General features: G+C 43.8%; 1 protein-coding gene across 8 annotated transcripts in view; it reads left to right on the top strand.

The window, feature by feature from the left end:
• Window positions 1–22,508, top strand: part of DOCK9 (dedicator of cytokinesis 9) — a 1,069,784-nt gene that overhangs the window by 383,681 nt on the left and 663,595 nt on the right. For all 8 annotated transcript variants that reach the window (XM_085622123.1, XM_085622117.1, XM_085622120.1 and 5 more), the window contains exon 3: window positions 8,680–8,769. In XM_085622123.1, coding sequence (XP_085478249.1) covers window positions 8,680–8,769 — 90 coding nt within the window. The remainder of the gene's footprint in view (window positions 1–8,679; window positions 8,770–22,508) is intronic.

Here is a 22,508-nt window from a genome sequence, read left to right as displayed (position 1 = left end):
AAAATAGAGCATTTGCTCTGAAACCAAACAGTATAGTTAAATAGGCGGCTGTTGGAGGTTTGTCTCCGTTTAAGGCTGCATCTTCATAGGCGAGGTGCACTGTGTGTGCTAATACCGGCGAACATCTGGAAAGTTCACCTTAAATATACCCCAAGTGGAGATTAGTAAAAGGCCAGACTGAGTGTTAATGTAGGGCAAAGAAAGGGCTTCTTGGAGAGCAGGCCAGAGTTGAGGAGGGAGTGTGGTGGGTCAGATGTTGTCCTCCCCCTCGGCTTGGAGTGGATAGATTAACGAGGCCTGGGTGTTTCCTCACATCAGGAAAACTTAGATGTGTTTGGCTTTCAAGCTGTGAACCCCTCCCTGTGTTGCTGAGTCTGTCCTTTGGCTTTTATTTGCGTCTCTTCCCAGTGCCTTTAATACACTGCAGCTGCACCTTGGATTCATGTCGACCTTAACGGACCACTTAGCGCTGGCTTTAGCCCCCGGGCAGACGGCACCGAAGGTTCTCTTCTGATGGCTGCATAGTGCGTGCAAAGCACCTGCATACAGGCAGAAAGGCCTGTTAAAGCAACTAAGGTTAGGAGGAGCCAACATGGCAATGCTGTCTAGAGACACTGAGCAGGATAGTAGCCAGAGAACAACATGAGGGCGTTTACCTCGAGTCCTTTACAGAACCCACCAGTCCTGGGGTCAGAAATCGCATAGGCACCAACACTAGCCCCAGTGTGCTTCACATACTCATGACCTCAAACTGTATCTAATACTCCTCTCTTGCTCCATAGTTAACCCCTGCACCATATCTAGCTACGTCTGACCCTGTCCTTTCTCCTTCACTCAGTTGAACTCTCACCTCTGCTATTTGTGTTCCCTGTCAAACTTCTCTGTCTTCACTAAGCTCGGTACAAACCATTAGCCATCACAGGATCTCTGTACAACCCCTCACCCATCTCAAGATCACACCAAAACCGAAGGTTCCTTCCCTAACTTTCCTGTGAATGTCTCCAAGTGTCTTCATTGTGTTATACGTTTCAGGGCTGGAGTGCCCCATGTTGATGTGAGGACTTGCTGGGTTCATGTGAAGTACTGGGAGAAGCAGACATTTAATTTATCCTCCCTGTTTTCAGTTCAACAGCTCATCTCCCGTCTCTGTGGCTTTTTTACTTGTTCGGTCACGCCTAGGCAGCGTTTGCGCTGTCTCTTCGAGACATGCTGTATTCGAGTATGTACTTGAAGCTCCTCCCATTTTCTGCCCATCTTTTCAATTTGCTCCAGTGACTGTTCTTTCTAAATGGTTGCTTTAGATTTGTGAATAGGCTTAGTAGTCCCTCCTTAGTACCACCTTTTCTCTTTTTGCAATCTCCTATGAGGACTTGCCCTCTTACATGTGTTGTTACACCATATGTTTTATATACAGTCTGTGAGCACTATTTTCTTGAATTACTTTATCCTGCCTGCTGTTACGACACACTCTTCCGCAACCCCTCGCAGCTTGTTTCTTTTTGTTTGCCTAAGCTTGTTTTTAATGGTTTCCTGCTCATGTCTTGCTTCGGCTAATCTCCACTTGATCTCTGCGTGCGATGCCCTCCCCATACTACCACCTCTAACCCATTGTTGCTTGCCACAATAACCCCCCCACTTCGCCCCTCACATCCTGCTTTAACCATTTTGTCAGTAAGCTCTCGTTTTTTCAAAGCCCTGGCGATTTCCGGATGGCCAGGCTTCTCAAATGCCTTTTGCTTTCTGCGTTTGCTGTTCATTTCTTTACTTAATCAGAAAATGAGCATAGTTGTGTCTTGTGTGTGTTCTTGGGCTACCTGCAGTTTAAGCCTGTGGAGGGCTTTAAAGTGGACTGTTTAATGCAGCATGCACGTAAACACAAAAGCGCTAAATAACTCCTTAATATCGACAATGGAGATTTTAAAATTATTTACTTTCAGAGTGCCGAGAATTCACCTGATATGGCCACAAACTTTAGTCATCACGCTGCCGGCGTCAAATAGGTGCAGATAAAACTTCTACTGTCACAGCTCGCGAACTGTCAGCTGCACGTCCAGGCCTAGGGGGATGTGTGCGCACATCAAAACTGGCAATAAAACTATTTCTATCAGCGCCGCCCAAAATAAATTGGTAAATAATCACGGAATTGCTGCATAATCTTATTTAGTAAGTGGGGCCAGCGTTAATTTTCTCTAAGATTCGGGTCTGTCTACAGCCTTAAGTTTTTGGTGGGCGTGTGAGAGCATTTCAAGCATGCGCAGCGAACAGCATGGATTTCAAACTCCTAGTCTGAATCGTGTTTTTTCCTTTTCTGACACACTTCTTGTGGTGTTCTATTTCACACACGCCAGCCCTTTTTCTGAAACAATGTATCCTGACTCGGCGCCTTGCTGTATCGATGTAATGTGACCACCCACCGATGGCTAGTTTACATTTATTGCTCCAAAACATCCCTTTCAATGGTGAGCGCATCAGGCTCTGAGCAGAGTCTCTCTTCCTGGACTCTGCTGCTGCCTCTGGCGGGGCTTGTTGTGCCTGCGCCTCTACTGAGTGATGGCGCTTAGCGCCGGCTTGTTGATATTCAGGTTAACTATTGGCCTATTTTTTTTTTGGGGGGGGGGGGGGGGCCAGCATTTCAGAGATGCCCTCGACCCCTCCCATGGCAGCGCTTCTTCAATGTCATTCCTGCAGGATTCACCTACACCAGCCAAGGGTGGGCTTAAGTTACAGAGAATGTCGGTGACGCGCGATTACGTTTTTCTTTCTTTAAGTATTTTTATGGGTTTCCACAGCGTGCACCAGGCCTCATGGGCATCAGATCACTGTACAGAAATTTGCAGTTATATATTTCTTATAGAAACAGTTCATTGTGGAAGAGATCAAGAGCACGGTAATCTATATATATCTAAACACAGTGTTTCTTTACAATAAAACACATATAGATGTCTTTATACCACATAGTTCCACTACACAAATACAATACACACAGCACAATTCCACCCCACTTAGTTCCACAAGTAACAATTCCAATCCAACCCACATAATTCCACTCCGCACCCCATACATCCACTCCAATCCAAACCTAAACACATTGGTAAAAGACATTGACATTTACAACGCCAATAGCTCTAACTCTCTTTCATTTATTCCAATTTGTTTTCATTTTTCTCTTTGTACATTGTTCCCTTCCCCCACTAAGTCGCCGCGCCACTTCCCGTCTTTCCTACTACTGTCTTACATAAGATTTCACTCCCTCGACGCTTCCTGCTTGGAAATATGCTTCCATACTTTGTAGCGTGTGCTTACTTTCTTTCAACAAACACTACACTGCAAATAAAACGACATAAATAAAAAAGTGTAATTTATATCACCAATAGCTCTAACTTTACAAATGCGGGACCTATTGCATTGCAAATGCTTGTTTTTACCTGCTGTCCTTAGGGAGACACCACCGCAGTTTGAAATGCGCTCGACCCATACTGAGGATGTTGCCAGTTTTGGGAACTGGTGCAACCACCATATGCTAAAATGAGCACAACAGTAGCTTTTGGAGGTTACTGTTTCCTCCCTCGCAGCTACTTTCCAGTCTTATTTATTTTCTTGTAAATGCCCCAAAATCTCAACTTTTCCCCAAGTTATCGTCTTGGCCCTCACCCCTGCCAGTCTTTCCTTACGTAGCCTGTGCATTCTTCACCTCTAGCATAACTTACCACTTCTTCCTCCCAGTACCCTTTCTCCTGACTCATGAGATGAACTTCCGGTATAAGAGGATGTTAGAGAACATTACAGAGGGAGGAGGGAGCACACTGTTTGGCCTCCCTGCACACAATTAGTCCAGATGCATTGTGGTACATGCAGTGAATGGCAACACCCACTTCACTTGAAAGTTTTTAGTATTCACCATTTCTGGTGCAGCAAGTGGTCTCTCTCCAGACACGTTTCAGGGCTCGTCAGTAGAGAATAGCAAGTGAAATGTGAGGGTGTTGGCAATGCTGCTCACAGTCTTCTCGGGTTTAGTACCACTCCCAGAGCACAGGTGCATCCCAGAGCTTGTCAGCCCATAACTCAGCAAGGAACCGATCACCAAAGGAGGAGGGAGCACACTGTCAGGTCTACCAGCAAACAATTAACCCGGATGCATTGTGATAAATGCAGTGCATGACAACACTCACTTCAGTTCAAAGTCTTTAGTATTCACACATTTCTGGTGCAGCCAGTGCTGTGTATCTCTAGCCACATTTCAGGACTGTTGTCCTTCTTCAGTAGAGAATAGCAAGTGGCATTAGGGGGTGCTGGCAATGCTGAAAGGGACTGTTACCATTCACTGCATTTACCACAATGCATCTGGGCTAATTGTGTGCTGGTGTGCCTGGCAGTGTGCTCCCTCCCCCTTTTGGAGGTTAGTGCATGTTTGCACAGCTCCATATAGAACAAATTCACGCTCCCCTGTGCACGGTTAGGCTCTCCTGTGCCACCCTTCATCCGAGCCCTCGGTCTCCCCCTGCATCCCCCAGATCACTCTCTGCTGTCCAGCTGAGGAATGCTTTGGAGTCAGAGCATCTTGCTCTTGACTTTTTCATCAGGCTGTTGGTGCTCTGTTTGCTATAAGATTTCTCCTTCAGCCACTCTCTTCATGGTTCTTCCTGGGTTCCTGCCGCAAGCACAGCATACCTGATTCAAGGAAGGTAAGTCCTGGGGTCCCTTTTTAGGAAGCTGACCCTTACTGATAAGAACTCTGTTTGGGCCACACCACATTGCAGATATATTTGCTGTTTGATTGCTTTAATTGCTTTACAAGTTGAATAGACAAAAACAGTTGTTCTGATGGACTAATATAACTTTGACTTCTATCGGACATGGGGGTTCTGGGTCTTTCTCACACAGAAGAAAAAGGTTAACAATCAGTACATTCTGGCCCTTGTAAATAGTGACCTGCATTTTGTTGGGCACACTGTCCTCACTGGAGAATGACTGTTGTAATTGCTGACCACTCCTGCAAGCAGCCTCCCAAAATCAACATTGAGGTGTCCATGCAGAATAGCTTTGCAGCTCTCCCGCCTGTGGATTTTGCTGTAGAAGTCTAATTCTCCCACGGTATTGTAGTAGCTATCAGCAGAGAATCCTCTCAGCTCCAACCACAAAAGTCTGAAAGGTTCTGAAATGTCTCCCAAGCCTTTGTCCATTCCGATAAAGCAGGAGTCATTCAACAGTGCATCATAAGCATACCAACTCATTTTCACAGGGGAAGGTCTTTGCAGTTTGTACCGCCGCACTTCAAAGCCTGCCACAATACACCAGATTCTTAAGCGAGCATTGACTTTTCAAGCCCGATAGTAGCTGCTCACAAGATTGAAGCCTTTTCAGCTGTGCCCACTGCTACACACTGTGTTCTTGTGCCGGGTTTGCCTAGCTAGCACAAGAAATGCATTTGCCTCTCGAATCTGCTCAAGCCTTCCCAGGCTCGGTCAGCGGTCTCCCGCGGGGAGACCTGACAGTCGTTTTTGTGCCTCTGTTACACAGATTGGGTCTTGGGCCTGTTGAAGATCCTACTGACCCATTGCCAAGAACACGATCAAGGGGACATCTCTCTTTTGAAATGCATCAGAATCCAACCTTGAAAGTCTAGGGGGAGGATTCTCCGGCACTGCAAGGATTCATGCTTTCTAATTTCTCAACAGGCTCTGAATGGCTGTGAGCTTCTCTCAATTACTGTGTTTTATGCTATAGGACTGCTGCTAAGACTTCAATTAGTAGAGCCCACAGGACTCTTTTGAAGTAGTGCGTATTAGGACTGGTTAGCCGGTGCATTACCAGCAATTTCTTAATAGTATTCGTGTGATTATGGAAAGTACACACTAAGACACGGACACGAACATGTTCTGAAATTCTTTTTCAGAACTCTTGTGAAATTGTAGTTTGTAGTAATAATCGGAGTGCAGCATCGGTCAACTAATTGCAGGGTCTTCATATTACCATCATGTGCTCTGATGTTACAGTCGCCCAAATGAGAATCTTGCTCATGTTGTGAGATGATGCTTTCACATAAGTGTGATTGAAATCTGCAGAGCTGTCTCCTAACAAGAAAGTAGTCCTTGCCTTTGCCCTTCCCTGAAGAATTAGAAAACTCATCGTCCACTGTGCCAAAGAATACTCAGCTCTTCTTGAGACATATTCAAGGGTAACGTTAATCTCCCGTCCTGACTTATGGCTGGATCACAGATGGTTTATATATTGCAGCTTGGGTCTAGAATGCGTGTTACTGTATTTTATGTTCTTTGCCAATACCATATGCAAAAATGTATATTATGTAAACATGTAATACTGATTTGCCTGTACCTTTCTCAACATGTATATTTGAAATTTGAAAGTTTTCCTTTTGAGCGCTTCACTGTATAAAGTCAGTAGTTCCATAGACTGCTTTTCATGTAAGAGGTACATTCCTTGGAGTCCCATTTAATTGTTTTAGGCAATAAACAGGGTAACTAGGTTTTTGTGCAGGGCAAGTAGATTTCTGTAGTGTTTTGTCCCTTGGACAATTACATTTTTTAAATAGTTCCACATCACTGAGATGCACCAGTACTAGATTCAACTCCACTCACAAACAACTTTCTCCCTGTTCCTCTGCATCAGCAACAATATCTTCAGAGGACGGTGACTCTTTTTGCTTCAGACTCTGATGCTCTGCAGAACCTTGAACATGTCCCTCATAACGAGGATGACGAAAAAGAGGCCGGTCACTTGCTCCCTCCGAAATGACAACTCTCACTCGTTCTACTAGCCTTGCACTCCGAGAACTGGATAGAATGCTTGGACCTGCAGAACCTGTACTTTCATGTCTGATGCTGTATTGACACAGGAAGTATTGCCAATTTGTAGTGAGCTCAGACCACTTCCAAATCACCGTCTTGCATCAGCCCCGCAGGATTACAAAGGGCATGTCTGTGATCACAGCCTATCTTTCCATTTTGAAGATTTATGTTTTTCTGTACTTAAACATTTTTCCATTGAAAGTGAGTTCAAAATAGCTAGTGTGTGCTAGCTAGTGTGTGCTCATATTCTAAAGATGATAGTGTTAGTCAGCCCTGGATTTTTCCATCAACAAATCCAACCCCATCTTTTTCTGTAGCACAGGTTGCTTTTTTTGGAGCGTTTTTCGATATGTTCATTCATGAAATAAATGTTGCACCATGTCTATTTATTTTTTTACCCTCAAATTGGTGCTTTGGACTCGCACATCCTTTCTTCCACAAGTGGTGTCACCATTTCATATAGGGTAATTCATCATACTCCTTGTGTTCTTCTCTGCTGCACCTTTCTAAGCAGGAGGAGCAGCTACACCAGTTGGATCCATGACTTAGCTTCTATATTTATCGGTTCTAAGAGTCCCCAGTAGATAATGAAATGGTCCATAAATGGACCTAGTCATGACGGATTGTCCTTTGTATCAAACTGTTATGCTTTGGCAAAGAGGATGCAGGCAGACATGTCACCTGTTGGAATGTAGGAGCTATTACAGGAGTTTCTAGATGCAGTGTGTCACTTGGGGATATTTACAACATGAGGACTTATCATTCACATAGAATATCGAGCAGAAAGGGCATTACTGATAGTAAGTAACATGTTCTTCAGGTTGAATGGTGGTGGCACCAAGGGGTACTTTCCAGGCTGCTCCATCTGGTTGGCCACGATAGAGATAGGAAAGAGCCAACACACAGAATAGGTTTGATGGCATTTCTTTAAATGTTTTAACCATTTAATTTAAGCTTCATTTCTCTATTTCCTTTTCCTAGCATTACACCTTTTGTTCTACTTTGTCTTGTCTTTGCATGACAGCAACTATAAAAATACATTTGAAGATGCTGCATTAATTCCTTCTGCCCTTAACTCCTCACTTGCATTTAATGTACATTGTATAATATATATATACATTGCTGTTATTTTTGATAATCAGAACCTGCTTCAACGTGTGTGTGTGTGTGTGCGTGTGTAAGTGTTGAAGCAGGTTCTGATTATCAAAAAAGCGAGCAGTATATTTTTTTAATTTTATGATTGCAAACCCAAACATGTGCATGAATCCTAGCTGCCAGGGTTTCATTTGAGGCGCGTGAGTCCCTGTGTCCCACCCATTCTTCCCCATTGCGTGACTCTGAGTGTGTCTCTGGAGAAAACAATCTCATTTGGTTCTCAGAGAGTTGGTAACTTGAGTGTGCAGTACAGTGAATCAAAAGTGTAATTCGATTGCTAGAACGTGCAGCCTGCTGCAAACGAGGAAGGAGCGCGGTGTAATTACTTCGCTAATATTATCATAAACGACGTTATGCTGCCGTTTTTCTAAAGATTTTGTCCCGTGTGTTTTCGTTGTGCGCTGCCCCTCTCCTGACCTCACGCGCACAGCAACGAACAAACAGCAATGAGGAAACCAGCTGCAGGATTTACCACCCACCTGAAAGACTTCTGAAGAGTTTGCTTTTCTCCTTTACAACTCAGTCTGCTAGTGTTTTCATAAAGCATTATAGCGCAATGTTAATGCACATTTTAATTTATTATGTGTTAACCTGTATGTTCTCATCGTTTCTCATTACTCATTCACTGTGTACACTAGATACCATTGAACGGCCACTGTGAACTCCTATTTAAAAGATGTTACCTGTGTATGACTAAACGCATGTGTTGCTTCCACAGACGGCCACGTTGAAACGACAGGGTCGCTATATATGTCCCACGGTCCCCGACAATGCCGAGAAGGAAGCGGAGAGCCTGTTTGTTAAGGAGGTGAGTGAGCTGCGCGAAGTCTTTGCAAGATAAAGTATTAACGATTACGGTAGAATTTGAAAACCATCTGCAGAAAAAAAATGACATGAATCCTGCTAAGGTCACTACTGCTCTGCACCTCTGGTAAATTAAATAAATTAGTAAACCAAAAATTCACGCAAGGGGAATCAGGTTACCTGTAGTTAAGGAATCAATTTAAGAGCCGCTTACAGACGAGTGCGCACATGGCTCTATAGGAACGAAATAATATATAACACTCCCATCTCCTGTTATGACACATTGGTCGAGTGCTTTATTTTTTGCTTCTGAAATGTGGGTATTATATAAATATGTTGCCGTCTGAAAACTAAGCGTTTATCATATTGCCTGCAGTACATACACAATGGTAGAACAAGTATCTTCCGGGAAACCTTCTGAAATATAATAATGCGTCATGAGGTGTGTGGGCTGTGATTTGATGCAGTGTTTTCCTGTCTAAGCCAATCACAAGACTTCACGGGAGAATAGCCCACCTGCACGTGCTGAGTCCATGTAAAGAACAATGCACCGTTATTATTAATATTTATTTGTACAATTAAAAGAACCTGCGCAGCTTTGCCTCCTCGGTACTGCATGCACGTGCGCGTCGCCTCGGGCAACGGCGCGCGCGTCGCCTCGGGCAACGGCGCGCGCGCTTCCACTCACAAAGGCCCAGAGTAAGGTGATACTTCGAGAAAGTTAGTCCAAGCCGTGACGTAGCTACGTTGTAGCAGCTGGAGAAATGCAAGGCTGGCACATTTTCCGAAACACCGCTTAGCCGGGTTAAAAGTGTAACATGTGCAGCAGAGTGTCAAACCTTCGAGTCGTTTTAGGTTTGGACGTAAGGGACGCTCCACTGCCAGTGAGGTCAGCACTGCTGGTATTTTATTTTGTTTACACACACTTAGGCACCCACACCCGTGCTTTTGTGGTTTTAGTACTGCTAGTTGGACGTCATTCCATGCATCAACATCCTGAGCTTTAGTTAAGTTACGTAAACTTTTCTGTTAAGGTTAAAGATTCAATCTGCCAGCCAGGCCACTTATCCAGGTTGCTTACTCATGAGAAGTTAGGTGATGCTCGTGACAACTAATGCAGATTTCTTTTGCAAACACAGGAACCGTGCAATGTTGTAATGTCATGGAGGTACTGTTTAGGCTTTGGTTTTTAGGGGGTAGCGGAAGCTAGCGCAGATAAATAAAGATGGTGCTGAAGTGGTATACATCTTTTTAATAAAATATATATATATATATATATATATATATATATATATATATATATAGTGTGTGTATATATATATATATATATATATTACTCATATTTATGTATATTTATACATTAACCCATAATTGTGGATAATATATTGAGGATCTAAATATGTGTTTAAAAAAACATCTAAAGTCTGTTGTTTATGTTTACACTCATTGGGAGGAGCTATTACCCAAACATGTCAGTATTTAATCACGTGGGTGGTCAGAGCATGTCATGTGATCAAGACCGGGTTCCCAGGTCGAAACGCGTCATGCTGGCTGAATTGTGGAATAAAGCACTTGAAGTTTGAAAAGAATTGACCGTGTGGTGGTCCGTTCCTGTTCGTGACTCCTGAGAAGGTGGAATGACGCTGTAAATCAGGATTGTGCCTAATATATATATATATATATATATATATATATCTATATATATATATCTATATATATATATCTATATATATATATAGATATATATATATATATATATATATATATATATATATATATATTCACTTAAAAAACCATAGGTTTCACACATGTTATAGTTAGCTGTACATTTCACTCGTAAAAAACCAATGAAATTCCACGTTATAGTTAGATCAGGTAACTATAACTTGCGCGCCCACAATAAACTGCTGATGACGTCACATAGTACATCACTCATGACATGGTCAGTGACATCACTTATGACATCAATGATGACATCTGAAATTACACATTGTGGATTGCGGTCGCGCAAGTTATAGTTACCTGATCTAACTATAACGTGGAATTTCATTGGTTTTTTTACGAGTGAAATGTACAGCTAACTATAACATGTGTGAAACCTATGGTTTTTTAAGTGAATTTGCAAGGTTTTGTAAATGATAATTCCTAACTATAACGTGTGTGAAACCTATGGTTTTTTCAGTGAATTTGTACGGTTTTTTAAATGCTAAGTTATGTATTTATTTTTAATTTTTTTTTCTGGTTTTTCACTATGCACACACCCTGCGCGCACGGGGCGCTTCACGCACCGTGCGCGCGCTGTGGGCGCTCGGTGCGCTTCGCGCACCGAGCGCCCACGTTGCGCAGTCCATGCCGTGCGCGCCTCGCCTTTTTTTACGCAGTAACATTTGTTTTTTTCTCCCTTGTGGGTCCTTTCATTTATTTAATAAATGTGATTGTTACTTCTTTATTTATTTTTTTTTATTTTTTTTGCCGTGCGCGTACGGTAAGCTTACCGTACGCGTACCCCGCGATTTTTTTTTAAAATTATTAAATTTATTTTTCGTACTTTTGGGTCCTTTTTGGACCCCCTGACAAACACTAGGGGGTCTGCAACTCTCTTCGTTGCCCCCGTTTCACGTTCCCCACCTTTGTTTCTCAGTGCGAGAGACAGAAAATGGCGGCCGACACTTCCTGATTTCGACCGATTCGAATGTTTACAGTCATGTAACCACCAATCAGAATTCAGCTCGCGCACGGCACCGTACGCGTACGGTAAGCTTACGGTAAGCGCACGGAGCGCGCTTACAGATATATATATTGATTTAAATGCTATTTTCTCAGGACCTACTGAACAGATTTACACCAGACCTACAAAAGGCACATCCTTGACCTGAGGACTACCTCTCTGCCAAATTTCAAGTAATTCTGTTCAGCCGTTCGGGCTGTAGCTGTGTCTAAAGGTCCTATGGAAAAATGCATGGGGAAAACGCGTTTTGGGACCCCCCTTTTTTCTCAGCCCCCGCTTGACGAATCCCCCCGAGACTTTCAGAGTAGGAGCGGAGCGTAGCGCCCCATTAGTTTTGAAAATTTCGCGAGGATTCGTCGACCGGCGCCAAAGTTATTCCAAATAGAATGTTGCGGATTTCCTATGGAAACACGGTCCTAACTATAACTATCTACTGGCGACCGCCAGTAGATAATATATATATATATATATATATATATATATTTAACAGTTTACAAAATATGATTGGCAACTTGATTAAGTCTTATGGCATAAAATACAATCTGCTAAATAAGCCCTGCAGTTACTTTGTAACTAAATCCATGCCTCTTGAGATAGCTGCACTCTGAGAGATAAATACAATTGCTATAACCAGTGCGCAGTTTAAGGTGCGCGCAAGAGCAGTCACGGTCAGCTAGCTTTCGGAGTCTCGGTACTACAGCACAAATATATTTTGGGGGGACTTGGAAAGGGGCTGGGTTTCCCAGTGGCTTCTCTAACGGTTTGCATGTGAAGTTTGGAAAGCAGCAACGCTCCACTGAAGCAAGCAAGGCTTTTGAAGGACAGAGGGGCCTGGTGGAAGGCAGAAAGGCTCACAAACCCTTGTGCTTGCTGATGATACGGATATTAGGCAATGGTGAATTAGAGGTTTGCAGTCGTTCCACAGGGAATTCTAGTTTGTTACAGCGACTCTCAGGTGTAACTATATCCTTAGAAGAACGCGGGCCCCTTGCAGTGAGTTGAGGTCAGTCACATTGGCTCTCGGGTGCAGTGATGAGCAGGAATGCACATGGCTCTCACATGCTGTTGGCCACAGTGGCTTATGTTTCAGTCAGACTGGCCACTGCATTCTGGTATTGGTAGACTTGGTTCTCAAACCCCTCACACCGGGTCTCTCAGTAACCAAACTCACTCTATCATACGGCACAGCAGATTATCTCCTCACTGAGCTTCTTTTCTCTGCTTTCTTCCTTCACGTTGTGGCCGCAGAGTCTTTCCTCCATCTTGTGGGTACACTCTTTGGTGTGTGGGTTGTGGGCAAGTAGAGGATTCTGCCTATATCCCAGAAATCCTCTACAGAAGTGTGCAGAGCACCTTGAATTAAAAGGTGAATACTGAAAAACCACTAATATTCAAATGTGGCCACAAACTTACAGCAGATGCCGGACATATCACAGTTCATTTTCCTTTCGGTTCTGCCACAGCTCTCGGGCATCTAGCTAGCCATGTGAGCTGTCACTTTCGAGGAGAGTATTGAAATCCTCACTACCTCTGGACAGTCATTTGCAATTTTTGGGGCTTGTCTCTGAGGAGCGTGTGGAGGATTGGAAGGTAGCAGATCTTTGTGTGTGCAGCTCTGGCCAATGTCATTGTTTAAGTGTTGCTGCTTGCTGGAACTGGTTTGCTCCAGGTCCAGTGGTCAAGAAAGGATCAGTTTGCTGCATTCAAGTGAATTTAATCCCAGACACATGCACTTGGCTTTACATGGAATTCTACAGGAAGGGAGGTCAGGAGTGCAGAGCAGGCCTGTAGCTGCACAGAGACGAGAACACTGTAGAACCCACAACCTCTAAAATAAGTGGCGCACTCCACTTCCTTTGTGCTAAATATATCCAGAAGGGAACCCCGTAACGGGTTCCAGGGCACTAACATGCTGATCAACCATAATAGGCTGAGGTCTCATTAATGACATAACCTCTCAGATGTACAAAGGGCTGCTGGTAGGCAGTTTCCCATTTGAGTGCAGGTAAAAAAAACCTTATTTAATGTATAATCCGCTGCTGTCACTATTGGCAGAGACCCATTGCCTTCTCCTAGATGCAGTAAGAACTGAAGTTTGTGGAAGAAAATTAACTGTGTACATTGCAGTTTAGGGAGACTATGTAGTATACATTTATTAGTGATCACAAAAACGAGAACATAGTTGCCCTGGGGTTCCCTTGGCCGATACCAAAAAGAGGAGCTCTTCTAAGCACAGGCTCATCACATCTTTATAGGCAACCTGTGGGCATAGCATAAGAAGCAAAGCGTTTTTGTTAGTACCACGTGAGTTCCATCCATTTTCTAAGGCATGATAATGAAGCTGCATCTCCTACGAGCTCAAGAGGCTTTCAAACATTTTTCTCAGTACTGTTTTGTCATGGTTCTTAGCAAATGCAGCGTCTCTGCTTTCTTCGCCCCTCTTGCTAAATCCATCCCTACCTCACTTCTAGCTAAAAGCACATTTGGTTTTCATGGCAGCACCCGGACTGCTGCTTAGTTAGTTTTCCACAACATGTTAAAAGGAGTGGCACTCTGAGGTGCAACACTATCCCCCAACAGATTCTAACTGTTTGTGAGCAACATAACAGATCATGTGGAGCACTTGTCAGGAGATTTGTAACATGCGTCTCCTGCACAAGAAAGTTTACTTGGTCAGCCACAGATGATAAAATAAGGAACATGTTGCCGCATGGAAAATGCGCCAAGGAGTTTCGACCAAACACACTTAAGCACATTGAGCTCCTTTACTACAGTTCAAAATAGTGTAAGTAAAATTGTCAAACAGGAACATTTGCAGCTTTCTTGCAAATGTGCATTCTTACAGACAAAGGATTAGTAATGTTATTTCTAGGTACAGTGAACTGTGTATGAGCCAAAAATAAATGTTCTATCAGTGGCATGCAGTGATTTGAGGTCTAGTTAGCTGGGTCAGTCTAACCACCAGAGTGCTTCAGCCTGGGAATTTTCTCATATCGGTCTCCCAAGCTCGAGGGTGCAACATACTTACAATCCTGTTATGGAATTGTTGCTCCTTGGCATGGGGTCACAGAAGATACTACGGGAATAATTGTGATTTACTAAGTCTCTTCTTTGGTGGTATTGGTAATATGAGTTGAAACCCAAACAAACAACCCTCTTATCGTTTGACTGGTGGGCATCTGGCATTGGGTAATGCTGGGTCCGCCAAGGAGTCTTCACCTTTGGTTGAAATAAAAAGACGAGCAAGAATCAGTTTTGGGGGGTACAGGTGACCAAAATGATTTAATAACTTTAGCCAAAGAGTAATAGGGGTTCAGTGAGGAATATTGCTTATTATCTAAATCCTCTAGCTATTTAGTATTTTTTAGTGAAATTCCTTGGTGTCCTGTGAATTTCCTTTCTCCTGTGTTCCTTGTTGTATGTTTTTTCCTGTCCAGTCTCTTCGCCCTCTTTTTAGTAGTGTTCTCCCTTCACTGCTTTCTCATGAAATCCACCTCCAAGGACGTGAATGATTGACTGAGGCCATGGCCGTAGGTTGGAGCCATCGTGCCCGGAGACTTTACCCCTCTCTCGTGACAAGCGATCTAGCAAGGGTTGTGTCATCTTCACCTGCACTTTGCCTCTCCTTCCCCCCTGATCTTCTACGCCACTGCGTCTTCTCGGCTCTACCTCTCTGTCTCCGATTGGCTGGTCTGTTTTTTTCACTCTGTGTTCCTCCACGTCTCCTCCTATCTGACACCACATCCTTTCAGCTCCCACTCTTTCCTCTTCTGCTTCAGAACACACCTCCCTTTGTAGGCCTTTGAACCCAGATGTCCAATCTATTGCATTTGTACACCAGAGTCCCAAAAGGTCATGCCACATTTCCATGTTTAGATTAACACCAGAAGCTAATCCTTGTCAGCAGCAAGCTACAGATGGCTTGTCCACTTCTCTGGCAAAGGTTCATTCAACTGTTTCTGGGACCTGTTTTCTATCACGCTCCTATTTCAGGTAGGTACGTGCTCACTTGTATTCCAGCATAGCGACGATGCTTTCTGACCCTGTAGGGCTGCAAGGGAATTAAGCTGTACGCATTCTCCTCCACATTTTTGAGGGTCCACTGGTAACATCAGTGCTGAAAGATTTTTAGGTACTTTTGACCCCTCCCGGTGTATGCCCAACTTGGAAATCAATATGAAAATCACAATGATTGTTCACTGCATGTCATAGTTTTTGACACTTCTGAAGAGGATCCTTGTTAATATGGGATTATGCTCAATGAACTAGCCATCATTATCAAGAGACTAATCTACATCAGGTGCCTTAATCCCTGTCCACGGTATCTGACAGAAGCATTTTCTTAGTTCACAATTAAACCGGCGGCTGGCCACTTTAAAGACATCTGGCTCATAAGTTGCCTGGTGAAACATTAGGGCGGTTAAGGACACAAAGAGTAGTCAGAAACGTAGGGACTTGGATCCAGTACAGTTGGGTGCAGTCATGCATTCTGTGCTGGTAAAGCCCAAGGGGCAGAAGAATATGTACGAAGTTTATTAAAGCACATCAAAGAAAATAAGGGTAATTGAGATTATCCTTTCCATTTACCGGGCCTTAGATTTCCAAATAGTGCAGTAGGTGATGTAGAAACACTTGGAGATTATGTGGTACTTAAAGGAGAAGTTCAGCCATCAAAATTGACATTTTCTGTTACCCCTTTGTACATTATTAGTGAGAATTCACCATACGCACTTATTCCCTTTCTCAAAGTCATATGTCTTCCCCAATAATTAAAGGTGGATTAAAACCAGTACAGCAGAGAGGTTCCAGATTATAAATCTGTGTACTGTGAAAGCACATCATAGGAAAATGGAAAACAAGAGTGCCAGACTTTTTTTTTCCTGATCCTTGCTGTCACAGATCATCCAAAACAATCAGTAGTGAGAATACTGGTGTTACCCACCAGCCAGGGTAATTGGTTCTCTAACTGCAATGGTAAGTTGGACTCCCAAGCCCTGTTGATTCTCCCGGCCGAGCCGCCAAGACCTTCCTCAAAATATACGTTGTAGGGTTGAGTCCAAGCACCTTGCAATGCAATCATCACTGTTGCAATAAAGCTGGGAATGCCCAACTTGGGATTATTTTTTAATGTAAAAAACCCACATAGAAATTTGTCATTTCTCAAAAATGATTATAAATGCAGTGGAATTCTCTGAGTTGCTAAGCGTACAAAACATAGTGCACCATACTGTGGACAGACATCACAAACAGTAATAATTATAATCTTTGGGATATGAACACTGGACCATTCACAATCATTAAATGATCAGCAACACCCAAAGACTCCTGGAAACAAGAAAACACAACATCATAAATAGCAATGCAATTAATGGGATGATGACATGGTTCATGCAATGTTTGGTTATCTATCACTCCCAACCGCTATCCTGATGATGAAAACAACATTAAAATAGAGGATCACTGTTAGAAATGGGGGTCTCTAGTTGGCAGAGGTAGGCACCTTTTTCCAAATAGGGACCCTAGCTTATAGTCGGGGTAAGGGAGATGCACACTTTAGATAACCCCTGCTCACCCCCTTGGTAGCTTGGCACAAGCAGACCGGCTTATCCCAAAGGCAATGTGTAAAGTATTTGTACCAACACTCACAGTAACATAGTGAAAACACCACAAATGGACTCCACATCAGTTTAGAAAAATAAAATTACTTTATCTAAACTTAACAAGACCAAAATTACAAAAATCCTACATACTCAGTTAAAAATATGACTTTCAAAAGGTTTCAAGAGCTTGCACCATAGAAAACTATGGATGCGTGACTTTTACACAAAGTACCTGTAGTTGCGTCAAAATTCACAAGGCCAAACAGCCATAGAGTGAAGAAACTTCGAAAACAAAGAGATGCATCAGTTCCTGAGACTTTGGGGAGGCAATGCAACAGTTCTGCTGCACGCACGCAGGAGAAGTGATGCGTCAAATCCGGTCTGTAGGGGGAAGTGATGTGTCGATTCTTTGTGATGGTTCCGGTCCGCTGGTGATGTGTAGGGAAAACGTGCCGCACAGGTGCGATGCGCGAAAATCCGGGATGCGTCAGTAATCGATGCAGCGGCGGCGGTTTTCTTCAGCTGCGATCCCTCGATGTGTTGATTCTTACGGCGGTGACAAGCGCTGCGTTGGTGTTTGCAGCGGCACGGCGATGCGTGGAAATTCTTCTCGCGCCATGGAGATTCGTTGGAAAAACAGCTGCAAGAAGAGCGATGCATCGTTTTTGTAGTTCTTCAAGTTCCTTTTCTCTTTCAGCTTTCAAACAGCAGCAACAGCCTCCAGAGGTCCAATACTGCACAGGCACCTCCTGGCAGGTCAGAGCTGACATCAACAGAGGTCAGGGGAGCTGGGGGTGAAGTCTTTGTGTCCCTAAGACTTCAGAATAGGAGACCAGCACACACAGGCCCTTGGAGATCGCCTTCAAGCAGGGGACACAGCACACAGCAAAGTCCTTCACCTTTCCTTGGCAGAAACAGCAACTGCAGGCCAACCCCACATAGCAAAGGGGCAGTGCTTCTCCTCAGCCTCTCCAGCTCTTCTCCTTGGCAAAGGGTCCTCTTGAATTCTAAGGATGATCTAAAAGTCTGGGGTCTGTGACCCTCTTTTTATACAGTAAATGTCTTTGTTCTTTCATGGCCCAGGGCTTTGAGCCTAGTCCAAACCAGTTCTGGGGGCACTTTGCAAGTGCACAATAACCTCAATTGTCAGTGTGAGCCTTGGCTCCAGACACACCACAGGGGGGCAGAGCCATCATTGTGGAAGGCAGGCACATCCCCATTCAGGTGCAGGTGCTACTCCTCCCACCACTCCAAATGCAGACCAGGGATATTCAGCCTAGCGCTGACTCATCCAGACTCCCTGGAGCCACTGCACGTTCCCAGCCCCTGTCACTCCAAAGCCAGACAGTCAATACACATCCTAGCAGAGGCACACTGGATGGCTGAGCAAGAAAATACCTACTTTCTAAAAGTGGTATTTACAAAGACAGAATGTAAAAATCACCCTCACTAAAAGATGCATTTTAACATTCTGAGTTCAGGCATACTTAACTTTATTTTCCTATCTGGTTCCCAGGGACAGTTATGCTTATAAGATGTTATAAGCAAACTCCTTATTCTATCTTATGGGAACAGATAGCCTTACAACAGTGAAAAACAAAATTGGCAGTATTTCACTATCAGGACATGCCACACACATCGGGGCATGTTCTACCTTTCACATACACTGCACCCTGCCCACAGGGGTACCCTGGGCCTACCTTAGGGGTGACTAACATATAAGAAGTGGGAAGGTTAGGGCCTGACATGTGGGTGCGCTTGCCAGGTTGACATGGCAGTTTAGAAACTGCGCATATACACTGCGGCGGCAGGCCTGAGATATCTTTTCAGAGCTACTCATGTGGGTGGCACAATCAGTGCTGCAGGCCCACTAGTAGCATTTGATTTACAGGCCCTAGCACACTCAGTGCACTTTACTAGGGGCTTATCAGTAACTCAAATATGCCAATCATGGATAACCAATCATAATAAAAATGTTCCCAGAGAGCATATGCACTTTAGCACTGATTAGCAGTGGTAAAGTGCCTGGAGTCCTAAAGCCAACAACAACATGTCAGGAAAAAATGAGAGGAAGAAGCAAAACGTTTGGGGCTAACCCTGCAAAATGGACCATTTCCAACCATCACGCTCTTAGGGCCTGATTATGATGTTGTTATGAAAGGCTCCGGATGTGATTCTATTGCAGAATCGGATTTGGCACCCTTTGTTCCCATCGAATTGTACAGATTTCCCAATGACTGATTACGATGCCCAGAATCCGTTTGAGCAATCCGAATCGATTCCCGAAAGACATCCTGACAGCCCGAGTCTTTGAGACGATTCGTACAGCTCTATGGACACGGTTTCCGGATGAGCGATTTAGGATGACCGATTCAGACAGCCTTTCCGATTCGGTTTGTCTGAGATGAAACAGCTGACGGAATCAGTCTTTGTTGGCCTGTTGTGGGCCCCCCTTCACCCGCAGGCGTCCGATTGGGGCCCGTGGGGGTACCCAAGGGACCCCTCTTTCCAGCCAGGCACAATGTGACAGGCAGCGAAGGTTTGAACAAGTGCACTCTGTGGTAATATAACTTCAATAATTTAACCATAGTTCAAAGATAATTGCGTGCAGCCCGACCGTGGGCTGTCCTGAAGCCACGTTTATTCCAGTTACTCCAAGATGATATATGGTATAATGTGTTTGTATGAAAAAGTGGCATAACAACGGTTGGGAACTTAGAGGGGAGCTTGGTTTAAGCATGTTAATACGTATAGCGGGTTAACGTCAATCAAAAAGTCGGGGTTACGTAAATGAGTAATTTGTTGAAACGTGAAATGCAGTTGGGACGTATAATCTAATGGTCATGTCTTTTTAAACTTTAAGTGAATCCCTGAAGAAGGGCTATAAGTTAAGCCCGAAATACATTGGAGAATAATCACTAAGGATATGAATATTGTATAAGGCATGCAACAGAAAGAGGCCTGAGGCACATCTGCCGTTTTAGAAGCTAATTATACGATTGTTTACCGTGTAACTTGATGAATCCAGACGAATATCTTGGAGAACCTGGAATAAACGAATTAAATATTTGAGCACCTTGGTTTATTTGTGATACATTGTTGGCCTTCAGCAGTGCGTCCGAGGTTGGAGTGCGCAATCGCTTTACTTTTCTTTTCACAATGTGACAGGCACCATGGGGTGCCCACCACAGGGTGCAAGGTTTTCCCCAACCACTCCTTTTTTCAATGGAAGCCTGTGTTCTCGTTCAGAACACAGGCTCCCATTGAAGTCAACGTGAGTCCGTCCAAACGATTTTGGGAAGCATCGTAATCGGTCATCTGGACTCGCAGGACCCGGTTTGTTTGGAAACTAGTCCGGAACCGATTAGTTTGGGACCGTTTCCTAACAACATCGTATTCGTGCCCTTAGTGTCAATGGTGAATTATTTGTGTCTGGTTCTCAGGCCTTTACCCTCCATAGTCTTAGTATGTATGAACACTGAAACCAAGCTTCAGCAAAGATAAACACTGAGGATATGAGGACTGAGGGTTTCTATACAGGTAAATTCAGCAGCAGGGCAAATGAACTTTCCTGGCCAAGAGGAAATGGGCTGCACTCCGCTTTCTGAAAGCACCAACGCCAGCTGAATTGTTACAGGTTAGTGTAGAAAATGTTAAGTCAGATGAGAAGCTCCAGCTTATATTTCCAAGTCCTCCCAGTTGCCCATCAGCCTAGTTGAAGGCTTAGGACAGTTTGCCAAATGAGTGTGTTCAATTCTTTCCAGGCAAAGTGGTTAGAAACATGACCACTACTAGAAGAGTGAGCCATAGCAAGATATTTGTGAAACTGACCCATTCACAGCGAAGCTGTTGTGGTAGACCATGAAAGCCCCAAGGATAACTGTGACTTCCATGGTTTCATCTGCATACCCCTGTCAGGCTTAACCTTACATCTGGGATTTGTATTCAGTATGGATACTCTTTATTCGTAGAGTTAGCAAAAAAGTACAACTATATATTTTAGCTCCTTTGTTCTCCTTTTTAGGTCTGTCTATATGTTCAGTCGTGTTGGGAATTGTTGAGGACATGTTTGTGAGAATCCTGAAAGTTGTGACTTTGTGAGTGTTAAATATATTTGCCATGGGCAACGTCGAGGGCAACCTCATGGGACTCCTTTGGGATTCATCATTTTTCTGTCCTTCTAACCCGCCCTCACAACGTCAGTGTTTTTTAGGTCGAGCCTATGAGACAGCACAGCTGTCTGATTCTAAAGGACCTATTGTGGGTTTACCAAGAACATATAAGTCTTTGCAGCCCACCCATTGTCCATCGTTGGTTGGCTTTACTATCACTCCCATTTGCCTGCTTCTTATTCAGTAACTTGCCTGGTCCATCTTGTGTCTGTCCCTCCCCTGGAGAATTGCCAGTTTGTTCGTGTCTTACCACTGCTTGCTTTTGGGGATCTACTTTTTTCTTTTCTCTTAAGCATGCCACACGTTCATGAGTTTGTCTAGCTGTTTCCTCATGTGCTTCTCACCCTTCCTGTTGTGTTGCTCTCTCACACCCTTTTGCTTCTTTCCTGCCACCTCCGTGATGCACTTGCCCTTTTGTGCTTCTCCCCGCAGCTCCACATTGCTCTCTCTCTCACTCTGACCCATTTGCTTTTCTCCTCCAGCTTCAGTGCTCCACATTGCTCTCTTTTTCATTGGTTTAATTTTCTCTACCCCCACCCATACCTTCTGTGTTGCTTCCCCCACCAGCTCTCTCTGTGTTGCTTTCCTCACCCATGTCGCGTCTTCACCCCGACACATGTTTTTAAGCTCCGTCCTACCCCGGCTTTCAAAACAATAAAAAAAATGCTTTTACTCTTTTTTTTCTTTTTATTTATGGGCCCAACTCGGATCAGTAAATACAAACAAAAAAATTGCTTGCCTCATTTGGTAGGCACGCACGTGTGGTGCGCATGCCGAAAAAATGATGTGAGTGTGTGGGCTGTCGCATCATTGTTTTTTCCCTCAGCCATGCTGCACAGCACTGGGGATGCTTTACAGCATGACTAGAAACTATTGGCAAAGCCAATAGGTCCCAAAGGCGAGAGCTATTGGCTTCCCCAGTGCTTGTCCTGCTTTTGTAAGTGCCTTGTCCAGCCGCAATTATTCACCAGTCATGAATCTGTGAACTAGGGTCTGTCATTTGTGGTCACATTCAAAAGAATTTTTAGTTGTGAAAAATATTTTCTGGGTCTGTCTCCAGATCTATAGAAATTAATGCATTCTTGTGTTTAAAGTTTATCTTAAAACTGCAGATTAAATTGTTTTTATTTTTAAAAGGCCTAGAAGGTTTATTACGCATTACTATATAGAAGGTTAACGCTTATACCTTCCTTTGCTACATTTAAGATGTTTAACCCTACAGTACACTTTTTGTCCTACGTGA

The sequence above is a fragment of the Triturus cristatus genome, chromosome 8 (genome assembly GCF_964204655.1).
Source record: "Triturus cristatus chromosome 8, aTriCri1.1, whole genome shotgun sequence".
In the NCBI taxonomy this organism is placed as follows: Eukaryota; Metazoa; Chordata; class Amphibia; order Caudata; family Salamandridae; genus Triturus; species Triturus cristatus.
The sequence above is the reverse complement of the archived record's forward strand: the minus strand, read 5'-3'. Positions and strand labels throughout refer to the sequence as shown.